General features: G+C 39.9%; 1 protein-coding gene across 4 annotated transcripts in view; it reads right to left on the bottom strand.

Annotated features, from left to right (window-relative positions):
- The window catches only part of DENND1B (DENN domain containing 1B), a 285,090-nt gene that overhangs the window by 181,082 nt on the left and 84,174 nt on the right, over positions 1–19,834 (bottom strand). For all 4 annotated transcript variants that reach the window (XM_043484553.1, XM_043484555.1, XM_043484552.1 and 1 more), the window contains exon 3: positions 17,817–17,860. In XM_043484553.1, coding sequence (XP_043340488.1) covers positions 17,817–17,860 — 44 coding nt within the window. The remainder of the gene's footprint in view (positions 1–17,816; positions 17,861–19,834) is intronic.

Here is a 19,834-nt window from a genome sequence, read left to right as displayed (position 1 = left end):
CATTCATCTGGTCTCTTTTAGCTCCCCCTTAACATAAAAATGCATTCCTTTTCTCCAAAACACAGCAGCTGGGAATGAAAGGAAAGATTTCAAATGATCATTTTCACATCATATTCCATCATCTTTTCTTCAGTCTTCCCTAGCTTTCCTTTGAGTCCCGTTCTTTTACGAGGGGTCTCTTTTTAGATCAATCCATATTTCCATAATCCACACTGCTGTTTCCTCCTCTTCTCCCCAGGGTGGACTAACCCCCACATCCAGAACTATGGCTTACAACTGTCATTAAGCCTTACAACAATAACAAGATAACAAAAGAACGGGTGGAGATGAGGCTAGCTGGTACCATATGTTGATCAAGTTCAATGTTTTCAGCTAATAAGAGGATATTTTTTAATCTTCAAATTTTTCATTGTGAATTGCCTTCATATCTACTTATTCGCGATTGCATTTCAGGCTTAAATTTTAAACATTAGTAAACAACCTGGCACTATTACTTTAATAGAGCTTATCTATTAATAATGTACAAAGAGAGGAAGGAAAAACAGAAATAACCAAACAAAAAGGTAAGACGGCAACTTATAGTTAGTTACTGATTCTTAGGAACCACAAATTTCACTCAAGTTACACTATTCCTAAAAAAGAAATATCCCTGAAAGGCAATCTTATGGAGCATACAGTTATCATGACTGTTTCAAAGTAACATATTCTATGCAAATTAATATTGACTTAATGTCAATTTGAAAGATTTCAATTTCTTCAAGTAACATCTGAAAACATGCTACTCTTCTTTTCCATTCTTTGTTTCACAGTTAACTAATTTTAACTTCTCTTTAAGTTAGAAGACAAAGAAAAATGTGAAATGTAACATTCTGGACTGATACAGAGATTTTCCTTCCCCTATACTTAAATTTAACTTTTTTTTTGCTTCGATTCATCAGCCTATGTCACGTCACCTTGAAAAAAATTATTTTTTAACTATTTCTCTCAAAGATTCAGAACTCTTACAAGGACTAAATTCCAAACTGACTTTTGTCAAATGTTTAAAGTTCCATAAAAAGTAAGTTCTTGCGGACCACATTTATCCTTTTTCACTCTGCATCATCTATTATTATTTAATTTCTACAGTGTGCTGAGCAATGCCAGACCTTCCCGGACTGGTCTGAATTATGTGCAGAGTTAGAATATAATAATTTCATGGCTATAAAAATAAGGGTAAAACCCCTCACCTCCAAGAGCTCATGAAAGTAACAACATTCAGCAGAAAAATAAGGTCATTTTTTTAGGGGCTTTCAAATTTTATTATCTAGAATGTATGCAAAAATATTCTTTTCAATAGGAGTTTGCCAGACTACATAGTTCTGTTTTCCAATAAATACCTCTGCTCTAAAGCAAAATTTCTAAAACATCACTATGTTTTTCCAAATTAGTTTCCCTGTTGACAATAACATTTTAAAATTTTAACAGGAGAAAATATAAGAATGCAGGCAAAACAAAAACGTGATCACATTTGACCTTGAGTTTTCTAGTTCTGCATTCACAAAAGAAACAAATCTTGCCTTTAGGAAGAAAGAGAGAAAGGCAAAATGATGATGATCTTGGATTTACTTTTTAGCACCTTCCCACAAGCTTGCCACCTATGTTTTAATATGATTCTTTTCTTTTGACACAAGAATGTACAAAAAATGTATATAGTGTTATCTACAAAGCAAATTATAAGAAATAATTTATATTTTAGGGTTGAGATATATAACTGATAAAATGGAATATGAAACAAACAATACAGTCATGAGATGATTATAATTTTCTTAAATTAGCCACCATTTCCCTGTGTTTAAGATTTAATTTCATTAAAAATTAAAAAAATCAATCTGTCTCAGAAATATGTGCCTATATATAAGGTACATATTCATCGGGGCAGTGAAAGAAAAATTAACTATCATACATCAAAACAACTCCTTTTTTCCCCCATTTGGAAAAAAAAATAGTTGGTACAAAATGCAATTAAGTATTTTCTTCTGTGCCTGATATGATCAACTGGCAGTTTAAAATGACAGAATCAAATCTGAACAAGCAAAGTAAAAAAGTCCAAGTTTTAAAAATATGTGTAATTATTTAAATATTTATTTTGCAAGCATTTAGATTTAGTAAGTTATTTCCAAATAATTTCAATTTTATGACTGATGCAAGGAGCAAAGCTATAAAATATCCAGTTATCAATTTACCTCAATTTCAAGTCATGAAAGACTATTTATTCTGACCAAATCCCCTTAAAGTTATCAAAAGAAATACTTTTTTGAAATGACAGATGTGTAACAAATTTCTAATAAAGAACAGGCACTCTTCCTAAAACACACAGACCAAGCACTACATATTGAACATGAAAAGAAAACTGTATATGGTGCTGAGTATATTTGGTTTGGAATCAGCTAACTAGCTAGTTACCTACAACTACAAACGACTTAGGAAGATGCAGCTGAAGGGTAAGATTTAAAATATTCTTTCAACACAGTGTAACAGTTTCCTACGACTTTTCACTCAATTATAATTCAAAGGGTTCACTCAGAATTATAATTCAAAGTGTTTCCAAGTTTGAATTCTACCAAGTTTTCTTAATTAGTTTCTCCCAAGATTTGCTTAATTAGTGGTATTTATTATTGTAATTAAAAATATCAATGTATGACAAAACCCACTGAAATGTTGTGAAGTAATTAGCCTCCAACTAATAAAAAAATTAAAAAAAAAAAAAAATAAATAAAACTAATTATGTAACAAGTGCACGTTTCTCGATGCATTTCCAATGCAACTTGTTTACCAACTAGCATGGGAGCACATACTAGTATGTCAATATATATCGATTCTTAATTTTTTTTTAACCTCCAGTAAAGCTGAGAGAAGGAGAAGGAACACAGGAGTCAGGTTCACATCGTGGTGGACCTACTAAACGCTTCCTCTGGGCCACATCTTTTCACTCGCAGCTTGATGAATCCCTATTGTATTTGTCAAAAACACCAGTCTGAAATCCTTCTAAATTTAATATCCCACACCCTCGTACAGCTATTCTGCTCAGTAGATGATCTTGCTCCCATCTTTCTAAGAAGGTTAAAATAATCTATAATGAGTTTATTCAACTTTCTTTGATTTATTCACCTAGTCATTCAGAATACCTTTATTCAAACCTTACTATGTATGAGCTTGCTAGATGTAGTGACTGAAGTATAAGGAGTTTCTGCCCCTTCTCCCTTCAAGAAACACCAATTACAGAGTAGGGGAGATAGACACACTCAAAAAAGAGAGAGAGAAAAAGAATGAATGAAAGTGTAACTGTAAAATATAAACACAAGAGGCTACAGAGAAGTCCAGACAACCAGCCCCTGCTATTGGCATTCCTTCTTTCTGCTCATCCTAAAGAGGAGGGCTCACCCCACCACGGCCACATCTCACTGGCAGCTCTGACGCTCCGACAGCCTGTTCTGTATTCCAACACACGTGCTACACTGATTAACTAACGTGTCTCCCCGAATGGACTATGAGGTCCTTCTGAGCTGGCAACTTCTTAGGCTGATCTTTATTTATCTCATACCAGAAAAAAATAATGCACGCTGTGTGTTCAGGCAGTGTTTGTCATCTTGCCATCTCTGCTTAGTCTTGCTATAGAAATTAGTTCTAGCTACTATCTTCCATCTTTCTTTTTTAAGGTGGCTTCTGGCTATCCTATTCACAGAAACATGGTCTTCCCTCCTCAAGCCTTTTAATCCTAGAAAATCAAAGTACACTGAATATTGCCACCAGCAGCAAAACCAGTCTAAACTCACTACACTTCTCCTTCCTCGCTAACCACTCCCCTCCTCGGCTTGTGTAAATGTGCGATGTCTTCCTTCCCAGGATTTCCATATTTCATTGGCAGTAATTCTCATGACACATATTACACCTGGGTTTCTGTTGCAACCATGCATGCGTGCTAGGTCATGTCAGTCATGTCCGACTCTTTGTGATGCCATGGACTGTAGCCCACCAGGCTCCTCTGACCATGGGATTCTCCAGGCAAGAATATAGGAGTGGGTTACCACTTCCTCCTCGAGGAGATCTTCCCCACCCAGAGATCGAACCTGTGTATCCTACATTACAAGCAAATTGTTTACCCGAAGAGCCATTGAGCAAGCCCATGTGTAACACGCATGTGTGCATACTAAGTCGTTTCAGTCGTGTCCGACTCTTTGTGACTCTGAACTATAGCTCACCAGGCTCCTCTGTCCATGGGCAAGAACACTGCAGTGGGTTGCCATGCCCTCCTCCAGGGGATCTTCCTGACCCAGGGATTTTACCCTTGCCTCTTACATCTCCTGCATTGGCAGACTGGTTCTTTACCACTAGCACTGCTTGGCAAGCCCCCTGTTGCAATCATATGTAGAAGCAAATACTGGACAAAACCACCAGTAACCTGCATCCCCCACTTAACAGAATAGAGAATGGCACTTCAAGGAGCAAAAGCGATTTCCTTCAAGTCAAACATTAAAAGCAGAAACACAATATTAGCTCACTGATTCCCAAACCAGTCTTCCTCCCCATGAATAGAACTTCAGGAAGGCAAGGACCACATGTCTTTCTGTTTACAGCCTCATGTTGCCGGACCGGTGCCTTGCCAAAAAAAAGTATTCTATGAGTAATTTTAAGGCAGCTTTAGGTACATGCTAACTGCTTAGGTTAAGTAAACTTGTTCAATATTTGGCAAAACTTTCACCTCTGATATCATAAAAGTAACAACCAAAAACACAACCAAAAGGCCTCGTAAAATAAAGCATTACTTTCAATAGTATGTCTTTCAGTCTCTAACACGTCTATATTATCTGTTCACTATGTAAAATATACCTAAAAATATCACCAAAATTTCTCATGTCTGTGAATCTACATGCATAAAATTCATAAAAAGTCTTTTCTTTAATTGAGTTAGTGTGAAACACCTCTGGAGAATACCTCTGGAAAGTGTCAATAAACTAGATTATAAAGTTTCATAATTTAAACTCCCAAATATGGATGTTTATAGCAGCTTTATTCACAATTGCCAAAACTTGGCAGCAATTAAAATGTCATTCTGTGGGTAAATAGATAAACTGCAGTACTTACAGACAATGGAATATTTTTCAGCACTAAAAAGAAATAAGCTACCAAGCTATAAAAAGACATGGAAAAGCCTTAAATGTGTATTACTAAGTGAAAGGGGCCAACCTGAGAAGATTATATACGCTGTGATTTCAATTATGATATTCTGGAAAAGGCAATAACTATAGAGACAATAATAAAAGCTATGATTTTTCCAGTAGGCATGTACTGATATGAGAGTTGGACCATAAGGAAGGCTGAGCACCAAAGAATTGATGCTTCTGAACTGTGGTGTTGGAGAAGATTCTTGAAAGTCCCTTAAACAGCAAGAAGATCAAATCAGTCAATCATAAAGGAAATCAACCCTGAATAGTCATTGAAAAAATTGATGCTGAAGCTCCAATACTTTGGCCACCTGATGCAAAGAGCCAACTCACCGGAAAAGATCCTGGTGCTAGGAAAGACTGATGGTAAAAGGAGAAAGGGGTGGCAGAGGATTAGATGGTTACATAGCATCACCGACTCAATGGACACAAATCTGAGCAAACTCTGGGAGACGGTGAAGGACAGAGGAGCCTGGAGTACTGCAGTTCATGGGGTTGTAAAGAGTCAGCCACGACTGAGCGACTGAGGGAGACAAATGGAGACTGTAAGAAGACGAGGGCTGCCAGGGCTGGGAACGGCAGGGAGAAACGGCCAGGCAGAGCGCAGGGAAGTCTTAGGACACTGAAATACCCGTATGTTATTATAATGATGGCTGTGTCCTTATGCATCTGTCTAAACCCACAGACTGTACAACGGCAAGAGTGAACCTAAAGGTGAACTGTGGACTCTGGGCCATTATGTGTCAGCGGAGGTTCACTCTCAGTAAGTAACGCACCATCTGGTAAAGATACTGATAAAGCAAGAGGCTGTGCAAACATGGGTGCAGGGGGTAAACGAGAAATCACTGCACCTTTCTCACCCTTTTGCTGTGAACCTTAACTGTTCTAAAAGATAAGAGTCCTTAACAAAAATGCTAAATGAATTAAAGCAGCTCTACTCTGATTGGCTTATAGAAAGAAATGTGCATAAACTGATTATTCCTCAAAGTCCTACAAAATAAGGAAATTGAACTTCTAATACTTCAGAAAATTTATAGTGGATTCAGATTCACATAATTAATGAAAATCCTCAGCAAACATCTAGTTTCATCATTTTACTTTAGTGAATATAGCTGCGACTTCAGACTTATCAATGTTAATTAAAACATAACCACACATTCATTCTATCTCAGTTTGCTTTTCCCAAATGTATAGAGGCTTACTGAATAAATTAGCTAACATGGCATATTGCTTAAGGTTACAAAAGATGTAAATATTCAACTGAATTGTATCATTATTCTGGCAAGTTTTATTTCAATAGTAACTATAGCTTGTAATACATCTGCTGAAACAATTTCAAAACTCATGAGGTAACCAAAACATTAAACTGATATTGAGTTAGTTAATAAATACTCATTATACTATACATTGTATTAAAGGGGCTTCCCAGGTGACTCAGTAGTAAAGAATCCACCTGCCAGTACTGGAGTTGCACAAGACAAGGGTTGGATTCCTTGGTTTGGGAAGATCCCCTGGATGAGGAAATGGCAACCCACTCCAGTATTCTTGCCTGGAGAATTTCATGAACAGAGGAGCCTGGTGGGCTATAGTCTATGGGGTTGCAACAAGTCAGACACGACTGATCATACACAAAAATAATGTATTAAAACCCTAGATGATTCCTAAAATACCAAAAACACTGATCACTAAGCATATTCAAGTCTATATACTTCTCATTTCTGTGTGCTGTGAGAAAGCTACACCTTTGGGTCACGTTAATGACTGTGTTCACTTTGGCCACCACACCGCGAGGCAGAAGGGAGGTGTAAGGCTACAGAAAGGGGTGCCATGGATACCGAGTCTGGCGGCCTGTGAAGACGCTTGTGCAGGACACCAGGGCTCAGTCACCCATGCCCGCCTCCACCAAGGGCTTGCTTTCTCATTTTCTGTAAAACAGAAGTTACCTGTTCAGGTTAAAAGTTATAATTAACATGAGTGGTTAAGACTACACGATGAACAACAGTGTCAGATAAATACAACCGTGGATATGTTTCTGTTTTCAAAGAATAGTTTTATCCTAAGCAGTGATTCTTGGGCTTTTTAAATTTTTTACCTCTATATTCTTGGGACTTAATGAGGACTGTGAGGAGCTAGTGTTTATGTGTTAACTGCTGAAATGTAATATATTAGAAAGTAAAACTGGTAAATTTTTAAAAGACAAGTGAGTTCAATTGATGATAGCAATCATGGATGCACTGCATGTTAACACACAACACAAATGTGATGGTTATAAAGACGATAATGAAATTAGTTTGACCTTGCAGATCTCTGAGATGTGTCTTTTAAGCATCAGTTTGTTCTTGAATAGGACAGAGCACAATGAATAAAGCTTAAAATGCTTGGTAATTCCTGACTCTAGAAGGAAGCTATGAAAATTGTTAAAGTTCACTCAGTTTTGATGGGCTTGCTTCCCTGGATTACTGATTCACCGTCTGCCTACACCACTTAGCTCCATGTGTCTCTAGGACAATTAAAACTCTGGGTCTCTGCAGAATAATACTCTTTGCTTGATACCGACTTTATTATGTCTTCTATTATTAAGAGTGGGGAGGAGGGTAACAAAAGTTCCTCGCTTATGAAAGAGGAACATTCAATCCACATTCAATATACATATTCAATCATATTACTGCCTATATTTACTTTTAAATATTTTATTGTCACTTTGATTAAACAGATAATCAAATGCTTGCTTCTTAGGCACCTCTGAACCCAATCGTAGTCAAATATCCAAATCTTTTAACAACGTTTTAAATTTTGCCTTCCCAAACTCAGATTCTGAATACAGAAAAAAATCAAAACCCTGCAGGATCTGTTTTATAACTAAAACTATCTGGGGGATGTCCTAGAGGCTCCCTGAAAATCACAAGGATGTGTTCTCTTATAAAATGAGATGCTAGAAGTAATTTGGCTTGTCTGATATATTATTATCATAAGGGTGGTTTAACAGAATTATTATTATACAAAAAGCTGGCCAATCAGAGACCCTTCGCCTGCTCTACGTTAAATCTGTACATGGGAATTTTATGAGTATGAAATCTCTCAGAAATCACATGCTTTATGGGAACTTTCTCGAGATATGCCAACACCCTTGCTCTCTGGAATATGTTTTACTCTCCAGGAAAACAAGGGTCAAGTCTCTTATGAAACAGTTCTGCCGAATTCTCCTACCCTCACCAGACTCCCAGCAGTGCTTTGCCCGGTGATACGCGGCAACAATAATGAAATATTACGAGATCTAGTTTCAGTTGTTATTTAGAATGTTCACCTGGACATAACCTTCCTTCTTTACTTTAAATCCCTTGACTCTTCTAAGCCAGTGGTTCCCAGCTAGATATGCACCTAACTTAATCTTGGAGTTGTATAAAAATGTGTTTGTCTGAGCCCTCCTTCAGATCCACTGCGTCTCTTTACTTGATGCTCTGAGTATACTCTTTCTATATTATGCCTCAGGATTATTGTGTGCTACATTCTCAAGATCTTTCCTCTATAAAAATTCTGTTCACCCATTTTTATAAATCGGACATAACTTGAACTGGCTCCTCAGAAAACAGGCTTACACATTGTTCTTACACACATTCTGTCTAAAACCTTTTTTTTTTAATGGTTTTATTATCTTCATTGTCATACAATAGAAACAAGCAAATTTCCTTTCCATGTTTTATTTTTACGATGAACCCTCAACAGGCATTTCACACTTGAGCATAATCATTAATAAATTAACCACAGCCCATTAAGTCTCTATTGTCCACAGGTGGTTTACTTTTGTTTCTGATACCCTGAAGACTGTTAGAAACTATAGAATTTGTCTTCAACACCGGTCAGTCTCGGTCATCCCAGGTACCTCCAACCACTGACACTTCAAAGAACAGATTCACGGGTGCGGGTTTTTGAACTGAAAACACTCGGGCCATTCCACTGGACTGAGTCAGGATCTCCAAGACTCTTTTTAGTCAAGAAGCAGAAAATTTCATGAAACTGCTGAGTCAATATCCAGCAGAACAATAATTTACTGCATTGCACTGAATAAACTAATGCAGGAGATTTAATTGTTTGAAATATGTTTGATGCTGTTGCAAAATGTTCTATTTTCCGGACATTTATATGGAAGCCCTTGCCTTCTTCCTAAGTTGTCTGTAACCCACAACCATTCTGTAAACTCTGCTGCTGTGAACAGAAATATAATTTTTAAATCACATCTAGTTCTCACTGATTCCTTCCCTCCCTAAATTCAGAAACTCTTACCAGGTCCCTTTAATTTTCATGGCAATACTGTTATCTGCATAAGTTTAATAAAAATCTGTCACTCATTTTACCCAGGATACAACTGGAAACACTGACTATACAACCAAGGCCATACTTAAAGTACCTATTTGAGAAAACGCTTGTTGAACCAGCCACGTGAAGGCACTCTGAAGGAATAAAGGTCAACTACACTCATGGAGGGGCTTCCCTGGCGGCTCAGACAGTGGAGAATCTGCCTGCAGTGCAGGCGCGTGGGTGCATGCTCGGTCGTGTCCGACTCTTGGAGACCCCGTGGACTCTACAGCCCACCAGGCTCCTCTGTCCACGGAACTTTCCAGGCAAGACCACTGAAGTGGGTGCCATTTCCCACTCCAGGGGGATCTTCCCAACCCAGGGATCGAGCCCACGTCCCTTGTGTCTCCTGCATTTGCAGGCGGATTCTTAACCACTGCACCACCTGGAAGCCCGGGGTTCAATCCCTGGGTCGGGAAGATCCCTGGAGAAGAGATGGCATTCCAGTATTCTTGCCTGGAAAACCCCACAAACAAAGGAGTCTAGCGGGCTACAGTCCACGGGGTCCCTACAACTGGGACACGACTGAGCGACTTTCACTTTTTATGACTATACCCTCTATTAAAAATATTGTTGAATACTCGTCTCAGAAACCTCTGGCCTAATGGAGTAAACACAGACGAGGGAGGTGACAGATCTAGTAAGTATCACGGGAAACACAAAATGCTGTGGGAACTCAGAGGAGGTGCATCCAATCCAGGCCAGTGACACAGAGGGCTCCTCGGAGGATGTGACCTCTGAGCCGAGACCAGAAACAGGCGAGGGGAGAGCAAGCAGGAGGCGGGCCTCTCAGGCCGAAGGACTCCCACGTTCAAGGACAGAATGGAGGGGGATGGCTGGGGTTAACACGTAAGAGAAACGAACGTCTGCTATGAAATGCAGACCACTGCCTTATTAGGTAAAGCGGGAGGGAGACAGAGCGAGAAGAGGCTTCAGGTGGAAACGGAGGCCCTGAGCAAGGGCTTGACCCTGGTGAGAGGGCTGGACTTCACCTCGAAGGGGACAGTGGGGAGAGCCGGGTTTAACCAGCCCTCGGGTGAGCAGGCTCTGCCGTCACGCTGCCTTAGAATGACGACTCTGCTACTTTCTAGCTATGTGCCTCCTGCCACATCAGTTCTGCTTCCTCGTCTGTCAAGTGGGAACTACCACAGCCCCTCAGGCTCACCGGGTATTACCAGGACAGGAAAGGCAGTTAGAAACCTGCCCAGCACGCTGTAAGGCCCAATGACAGTATGCTGTCAGAACCAGGGACAGAAAAGGACCGTCAAAAAGTTAGCTCAGAAATCCCAATAGGGGACTGCAGATAGAGAGGGAACTTTGGGGGACTTTGGGGGACCCCTGAAAGTTTATGATCACTCAAGAAAGCAGGTTTGCTTAACCACAAAACCAAGCAGGCTAACTGAGCGAGAAAACCATGAACCAGAAGCATCAGACATGCTTCGAAACAATAAAACGATGGTGGCGAGAGACCCACATCCTGCCCAGCGAGTTCAGTGAGCAAGGACCCCCGGGGCGTGCCTTCTGCACACATAAAAAATAATTTATGGAAAGGTGACATTTCAAAGGAGAATATATTAAATAGGGACAAAAACAGAGGTGAAAAGAAGAGTTAGGAGGATATGAATTAAGGAAAGTAACTTAAAAGTAGTTAAGACAGATTTACAAGACATACAAGAGGCACAGCAATAGGATTTGATGACACATTGATTAGAGCAGCTGAATGGGGGAAACATAGGTCAAAAATTAATATAGAAAGCCCCTGGCTGGGGAAAGAGGCTTCAGTGGGAACACTCACCAGGATAAGAACAATTCCTCCACATCAGGTAACGTGGTAAACACAGTGATAGAAAAATGACTGTGGGTGTGCTCGGTCATTTCCAACTCTGTGGACTGTGACCGCCAGGCTCCTGTGTCCACAGGATTTTCCCAGGCAAGAATACTGGAGTGGATTGCCACTTCCTCCTCCAAGGGATCCTCCGACCCCGGGATGGAACCCAGGTCTGCTGTGTCTCTCACATTGCAGGCAGATTCGTTATATCACTGAGCAACCAGGAAAGGCAAAGATGACTATGGAACACAAACAGGAGGAATGTTTCAATATATCACAGCAGACAAAACATCTAAGCTCTATCATAAAGGAAGTACTTAAGAGAAATGGAAAAGGCCATCTGAAACGTAAGAAACAGCCCAGAATCAAAGGCCTAAAGTTTGTGTGCAAACAGGAAACTAAGTCCTGCAAGAGGGAAGAGTGAAAGGTGAACCAGAAATATGGCCTAGGGTCAGCGCCTCAAAATGTTACTTCTCCTATCTAAAAATCACATAAATACACCTAGTGAGGTCTGTGTGTCGCCCATCACTAAAAGATTACGGCTCCGTGGTCTTAGGACTTCTGCTGGGAGCTGTCCTCAGCATCTCTCCCGTTACTGTCAGAAAGCAGTATCTGCCACCACAAAATGTGTCTGTTTGGCAGGAGGATTTATTCGGGCTGGTTATTTTTTAAGAAATTGAGACTGAGGAAGTGGGTCTTGCTCCCTCCCCCATAACTGCCTAAAGGAATTTAGACAGAGGGTCTGCTCCCAGAATAGAACCATCACCAGAGATCTCCGTGAACACGGGCCAGGGGTCGGGGGTGGGGACTAGGCTAGAGACCAGAGTCACCCCGTGTCCGCGGCTCTCTGCAGGCCCAGCAAACATCTGTGCGCCAGACACCTGCTTTTCCGTCTCCATGGGGATTGCTTTCCTCCCCTCCAAGTTCACAGACCACTGCCCCAGACATCCTCTCCTGTCTTTAGCTGAACATGGTACCTGAGGAGAAGGCTTCAGCTATTCCGGCAAGTTTCCAGTTCTCCTGGGTCTCTCCCATAAGTTGTTGTTTAGTTGCTAAGTCATGTCCCACTCTTTTGCGACCCCCTGGACTGAAGCCTGCCAGGCACCTCTGTTCACGGGATTCTCCAGGCAAGAACACTGGAGTGGGTTGCCAGTTCCTCCTCCAGGGGATCTTCCCCACCCAGGGACTGAACCCGCATCTCCTGCGTTGCCAGGCGGGTTCTTCACCACTGAGCCTCCAGGGCAGCCCCTCGCCCATGAGTACACGTTATTAAACTTCTGTTTGCTTGTTGCCTGTTCATCTGTTTGATGTCAGTTTAATTCTAAGACCAACCCGAAGAGTTTAGAAGGGCAGAGGAAAAATTTCTTCCTACTTGACACTATAAATCTTCCTGAAGGTCTATAAAGCAGCAAAATTCTCAAACTAGTTATCGAACTAGAAAAACAACATTCTACATAAAGCAGTTCTATCTGGTCCTCATCATAACTTAATAAACATTCATGGCCTTACAATATAATAATAAAACTGCTGGCTCCCATTCATGGAGTGTTTTCCATGTGCCAGATACTATGCTTCATAGACTTCATTCTTATCCTCATTTTGTTAGATCAGTAGAATCAGCCCTATTTTGCAAATGAGGAATTGAGAGAGATAAAAACTCTTGCCAAAAGCAATACTTCATACAATCTGTCAGTATAAAGCCATGACTCAAACACAGACCTGAGTCGAGCATGTGTGAGATCTGATTTCTGACCATTCTCTAAAGGTACACTTCACTCACAAAGACTGACTCCTCTTACTCAAGAGATATAGACCAGCCATGGCCTTACGAGGCCAACGGTACATGAAAACAGCAGAGATATAGAAACGTGAGCCATGGAAATGACAAGCAGAAAGTACGGGTGAAAAGTCAAGTACTGTGAAAAATAGCATCAAGCTACTAAGTGTAAATGTGAACAACGGTAATATAAGAGCAATGGAGAGCTCAGCTTGACAGCAGCAAAAACAGACAAAATTACCCATTTCATCCAGAAGTGGTGGGCATCCCGGAATCTAATAGGAGACGCTGCTATCACCTGCAGCAGGCAGGGCGGCATTTCTTCTGCATCCATCTTCTCAGGCACAGTCCTCAATGCATTTGCAAGACATAAAACTGACATCGACTAAATCTGTCTGTAAATCCTCTAATTCATTCACACCTTTTCATCTCCTACGGGTGCACAACTCCATTTTTCCCAAATCCCCAAAGTCCCCTCCACTTGCACGGAAGATAATTCAACATTCCTTCAAGTGCCAAAATGCAACTCCACCCTCATTACTCTTCTCTACCCCGTGCAGCCCAGAGCACCTCTGAGTGCAGGCTCCCTGCTTCACACCTGCAAAAACGTAGTAAACAGAAGCCTGAGCTGAAGAGCGCGGGGTGACCAGAAGGGGGAGCTCTCAGGCCCTAACAGAGCCCAACAGGAAGAAGATGGGCTCCGCTTCCCTCCAGCGAGGACTCGGCCAAGAGAAGCTCCGTGGCCCTCCCCACTTCCTGTCTCTCTTCTATAAAAGACTTCTTCTTCACCTGCCCTGTGGGACTTGCAGAGGGCTCAAGCTGCAGACCTCAAGATGCAACTCTCTACGGATCCCAAAGAAACCCACCTTTGCTGTAGAAACATCTGGGATTCGATTTACTTCCGGGTCAACACATTCTTCCTCTTTTTCATTCCTATCATAACCAACTCTTTCAGATCCTAGTTACTCGTCAGCTAGTCTCCTGCAAAGTCACTTACTTCCTTGCCTCCAGTTTCTCCCACCACCAATCCATACTGAAATCTTTTACAAATTAATGTTCCTAACGTACTTGTTTTGTTATACCACACTCTCCTTAAGTTCACTGGAAGGACCACCTCTTTAGCAAGGCCTTTAATTGTTGCCGAGACCCAGCCCAATTTATGTTTGTAGTTTCATCTCCCCCTCTCCTTACACAAAATTCTCCACTGTAAAAAATAAAAAGACAACAACTAAAATCAAATCAATTACAGCTCCTCCTGAAGTGTGATTTGGGTTGTCCCATTGGTTCTTCTATTGCCAAAAGAAGGAAACCAAATCAAAATCGGTTTATTATTTTCCATATAATAAACAAAGGCCTATGATGGATCAAGAGCACCATGAGGTAGAACCAAAGGAGTAAATGAATTGATATTACTTCCATGGATTAAAAAACATACTGCTTTCCAATTATAAAGATACTGGGGGATAGGGGACTTTATATACTAAACTTTTTTTAAAGCTAAAATAAGCAAGTAGGGCTTGGGTCAGCATTCCAAGCAGAAATAATAATATACCTTACCTGTTAATAGCACATGCTTATGAGTTAGACAAACCTGCCCTCAAGTCTCAGCTCTGCCTCTTGTAAGCAGTGTGTGATCAGGCCAGTTTCTTACTTAAGTCTCAGTTTCAGGTCTGATACTATCTCCTAACAGTACTGGAAGGATATGAAGATAAAATCAATTACGCACATAAGCTCCTAGCACAGTGCCTAGTACATGGTAAGAGCTAAACAAAGAGTTTTTTTTTAAAGCATTTTTCTTACTGAAGCATCTCAGATCCAGTGAAAAAGCTGTCTGGGAAGAAGGAGATAACTCACATATGAAACCAGGAAAAGATAAAAACGATGAGAAATACAGGGTGCTGTGTGCTGTGCTAAGTCGTTTCTGTCCTGTCTGACTCTTGTTAACCTACGGACTGCAGCCCAGCAGGCCCCTCTGTCCACGGGACTCTCCAAGCAACAATCCTGGAGGGGGCTGCCTTGCCCTTCTCCAGGGCATCTTCCTGACTCAGGGGTCCAACCACGTCTCTTACGTCTCCTGCACTGGTGGGCAGGTTCTTTACCACTAGCACCACGGGTCATCTGCAGTATTCAGAATATTCGCCAAAAAGCATACAACAAAACCATTCTTCACAGCCCGTGGCTGGATTCCCACATGAAGTGTGGTTTCTTTAGCTATCAAGTGAAGTAGTTAGACAAAATACTATCTAAAGCTTCTTTCAAAAAGTCTACAAGAACTGCTATGTCCTGAAACCCTGGGGGTTATGAATGCTTATCAACTTTACGTGGTCAAATGCGTCTGTGTTTCACCAAGTATGTGAGGGCTGAGGAATTATTAATGTTCCCCTGACCTCACCAATGTGGGAAACAAAGCAACAGCTAAGACATTCCTATCACCAGTTTATCAGTCACAAAGAGGAACAGCAACAGTCTGTCTCGCTGCAGAATTTACTGTAGCTGAACTCGGCAAGCACACCATCACTTATATGAACCCAAAGTGAGGAGCCTTCAGATGCCCTAGGAATTCTCAGGGGCAGTTTAAGAGTTATAAATTACAAGGAACTAAGAATCTGGACAGGAGGTGAGACCAGAGAGAGCTAGAAAGACCAAGAGAGAAACACAATTTTACAACAGGAAGATGAGTCAGCAAGGCTCTAACCTAACTTCTCATTGCGGTGGTTTAGTCGCCGTCGTGTCTGATTCTTGTGACCCCACAGACAACAGCCCGCCAGGTTCCTCTTTCCATGGGATTCTCCAGGCAAGAACACTGGAGTCAGTTGCCATTTCCTTCTCCAGGGATCTTCCCCACACAGGAATCGAACCCAGGTCTCCTGCATAGCTAAGACAAACCTAGACAGCATATTAAAAAGCAGACCTTTGCCAACAAAGGTCCATTTAGTCAAAGCTTTGGTCTTTCCAGTAGTCATGTATAGATGTGAGAGTTGGACTATGAAGAAAGCTGAGTGCCAAAGAATTGATGCTTTTGAACTGTAGTGTTGGAGAAGACTCTTGAGAGTCCCTTGGACTGCAAGGAGATCCAACCAGTCCATCCTAAAGGAAATCAGTTCTGATTATTCACTGGAAGTACTGATGCTGAAGGTGAAACTCCAATAGTTTGGCCACCTGATGCAAAGAACTGACTCATTTGAAAGGACCCTGATGCTGGGAAAGATTGAAGGCAGGAGGAGAAGGGGACGACAGAGGATGAGATGGTTGAGTGGTATCACCAACTCGATGGACATGAGTTTGAGCAAGCTGCAGGAGCTGGTGATGGGCAGGAAAGCCTGGCGTGCTGCAGTCCGTGGGGTCACAAAAAGTCGGACACAACTGAGCGACTGAACTGAACTCCTGCATTAAAGGCAGATCCAAGGGAAGTAACTTCCCATTACTGAGGAACAAACCCAATGAAGCCTCATGTGTACAAATCCTGTCTTCACTGTACGGACTCACATACCTAAAATACTTATAAGCCTATTCTTTCTCCAAAAGGCTAAAGACAAATTAAAAGCACATACTCTCTTATTAGGTGAAACAACAGTCAATCTAACTAATATTTAATATGCTCATTTAACTCACTTTTTCAGCAAAATCTCCTAATCTTAGATACTGATTTTCACGTTATAAATTATTCTTCCACATCAAAATCACATGTCTGCATATTTCCGAATGAACTGCTTTAAAATGAAAGCTTTTATTAGCTTTCGTTTTTGTAAATTATGAGATTCCTATCTGTGAACTTAACTTATGCATAAGCTTGTAGTGTTATAATTTTATAATTTTAACAGTGACAAAACTGTTTCACCCCATTTCTTTGCAGGCAAAAAAAAAAAAAAGGAACCTGCTCATCAGATTTCCAGAAAGAGTAGTTTTTTGTGTAAAAATGTAAATGTGTATGGTTACCCATATAATTCACTTCAAAATGATGAATCCATAATATAAACTATAAGGATTTCTTAATTTACACACATCATGTCGAAATAATTCATAGTTTTGGTCACAATAAATAGTTAAGGAACTAGAGAAGATTACACTTAAAATACAAATACAGTAAATTCATTTTGAAGTCTCCTGGTTTTTTTAAGAAAATAAAGCTACAAGTAAGAATTATTTTAAAATAAGGAAATACCAGTTCAACTTATATATATTAATGATCCCAATATTACTGTAACAAGGACACAAATGATCTCGTAGTTACAGCAGCTACTACTTCTTACTGTCGCACTTACAGAGCTAAGAAAGAGCTAAGTAGCACCCTTTCATTTTACTGACAGAAGGGTATTCCTCAAAGAACCGTACCATCAGGTCTTTCTGATGGGGAAATGCTTAAGTGTTTCCAAACATATTTTCCACAGATACATTAAAAGACTGTAAAAACACGTGGAAACTGTGAACATTCACTTCCTATTAGCTTCAAGACGGGCCTCTTCATCACCCATCTCGCTGGCAACTTCCAAACATTTTCCAGATACTTTGCATACATGGCTTTTTATTCTCAGAGCTGACCAAGAGAAAATACTTATAGTAATTCATATGCAGCAGTAGCTTCAGTACCAGTAGTAACAGCAGTAATAATAATCAATACTCAATTTTAAATGCTTTTTAAAAATTATGTGGTTCCAACCTGGTCTGCAAAGTCCTCTGGGAACTTCCACAGCACCTCCGGATCTGTAAACAATAGACAGAGGGCGTTACATGGAGAAACACAGCCAAGGCAACAGTCTAGTTCAAATAGTCTTAAGACTGTCAAAACTACTTTTTAAAAATAAGTTAAAATTTTTTCTTTAAATATTTACAATCAATGAGGTTCAAAATTAAATATTTGGATAGTTTAAGGGTTTTAATGACCTTTAGAACAGGAATAATAAAATGAATAATTTGGTCAAATTATTACAAATCAAAAGCAACTCATTTTTTATTTATACACCTTGGATATTAAGATTCTAAAATAAAAATTTTCAGATTTAACTCCACTTAATATACTGGTTTTAATTTGAAAAACATATAAATGTGGCAAATATATAATTAAATATGTTACAGCCCACAGAAACTAGACCAAAATACATCACCTTAAATTGCCGCTTAAAATGTTAAATAGGCATTTTCCCAAAGAGGACATGCTAACAGACACATGAAAAGGTGCTCAACATCGTGAATCAGAGAAATGCAAACTAAAACTACAATGAGATATCACCTCACACCTGTCAGAATGGCCATCACTGAAAAGAACGAATGTTGGCGAGGATGTGGAGAAATGGGAATTGCCCTACACTGCTGACAGGAGTGTAAATTGGTATAGCCACCATGGAAGACAGCACAGAGATTCCTCAGGAACTAAAAGCAGAGGCACCACTCATCTAGCAGTCCCACTCCTGGGTATATACCCCAAGAAGCCTTAGAAGGCACATGAACCCCAGTGTTCACAGGAGCCCTCTTTCCAACTGCCAGGACACGGACGCAACCTAACTTCCATCAACAGACGACTGGGTGAGTAAGAGGTGGTGTGTATTTACACACACACGTTAACACACGTACACACAATGTAACACTACTCAGCCAGAAAAAAACGAACGAAATTTTGCCATCTGCAGCAACATGGATGGCCTTGGAGGGTATTATGCCAAGTAAAATAAGTCAGACAGAGAAAGACAAATACTGTATGATACCACTGTTACTTGGACTCTAAAAAATGAAACTAATGAATGCAACAAAAAAGAAACAGACTCACAGATGCACAGAACAAATGAGTGGTTACCAGTGGGAGAGGCAAAGGGGAGGGCAAGATAGACATGTGGTATTAAGAGACACAAACTATTATATACAAAATAAATAAGCTACAAGGATACACCATACAACACAGGGAATATTGCCAGGTGTTCTGTAGTAACTATAAACGGAATGTAACCTTTAAAAATTGTGACTCACTATGCTGAGCACCAATAACTTAAATTTACTGCATATCAACTATATTGTGTGTGTGTGTTAATTGCTCAGTTGCGTCCAACTCTTTGCAACACCACAGATTATAGCCCTCCAGGCTTCTTCTCCGGTATATCAACTATAATTCAATTTTTAAAAAATGAAAAATAAAGTAAAATAAATAAAATAAAATCTCAATAAAAATGTATAAACACTGTAATAATGTTTGTTTTATACCAAGTTTCACTTTTGAAAACTTGTATTTGCAACTCTATAAGTTAGTTTTTAAAATAATAGATAAGTTGGTAGGTATAAGTCATCAAGCTTATTTAAAATACAATTGACATTTTGAGACATTTTAGAGAGATTTTCTATTATATTCAGTTATTCATATATAAAAATCAACTTTTTATAAATATTCCCACTGGTTTTTCATTTTTATTATTTCTTCACAATATTTCTCTTCTACTTTGTATAATAAAGTCACTTTAATTATCATTAATAAATATTTTGGTTACATATTTTTTAATTCTGTCAAAAACATACTTCTGACTGCTGCAAATGTACTTAAAAGTACAATGGATAATACTACTTCTGAAAAACCCTTTGAAAGCCGAATGTAAATAGCAACCACCAATACACAGGATTTGAATTCCACTCCAGGTAAAAGGCTTACTGGATCAAAGATATCACTTGATGTACCCAGTCACTGAAAAGTTACAG

Source organism: Cervus canadensis, chromosome 13 (genome assembly GCF_019320065.1).
Source record: "Cervus canadensis isolate Bull #8, Minnesota chromosome 13, ASM1932006v1, whole genome shotgun sequence".
Taxonomy (NCBI): Eukaryota; Metazoa; Chordata; class Mammalia; order Artiodactyla; family Cervidae; genus Cervus; species Cervus canadensis.
Note: the sequence above shows the minus strand (reverse complement) of the source record. Positions and strands in the feature narration are given on the sequence as shown.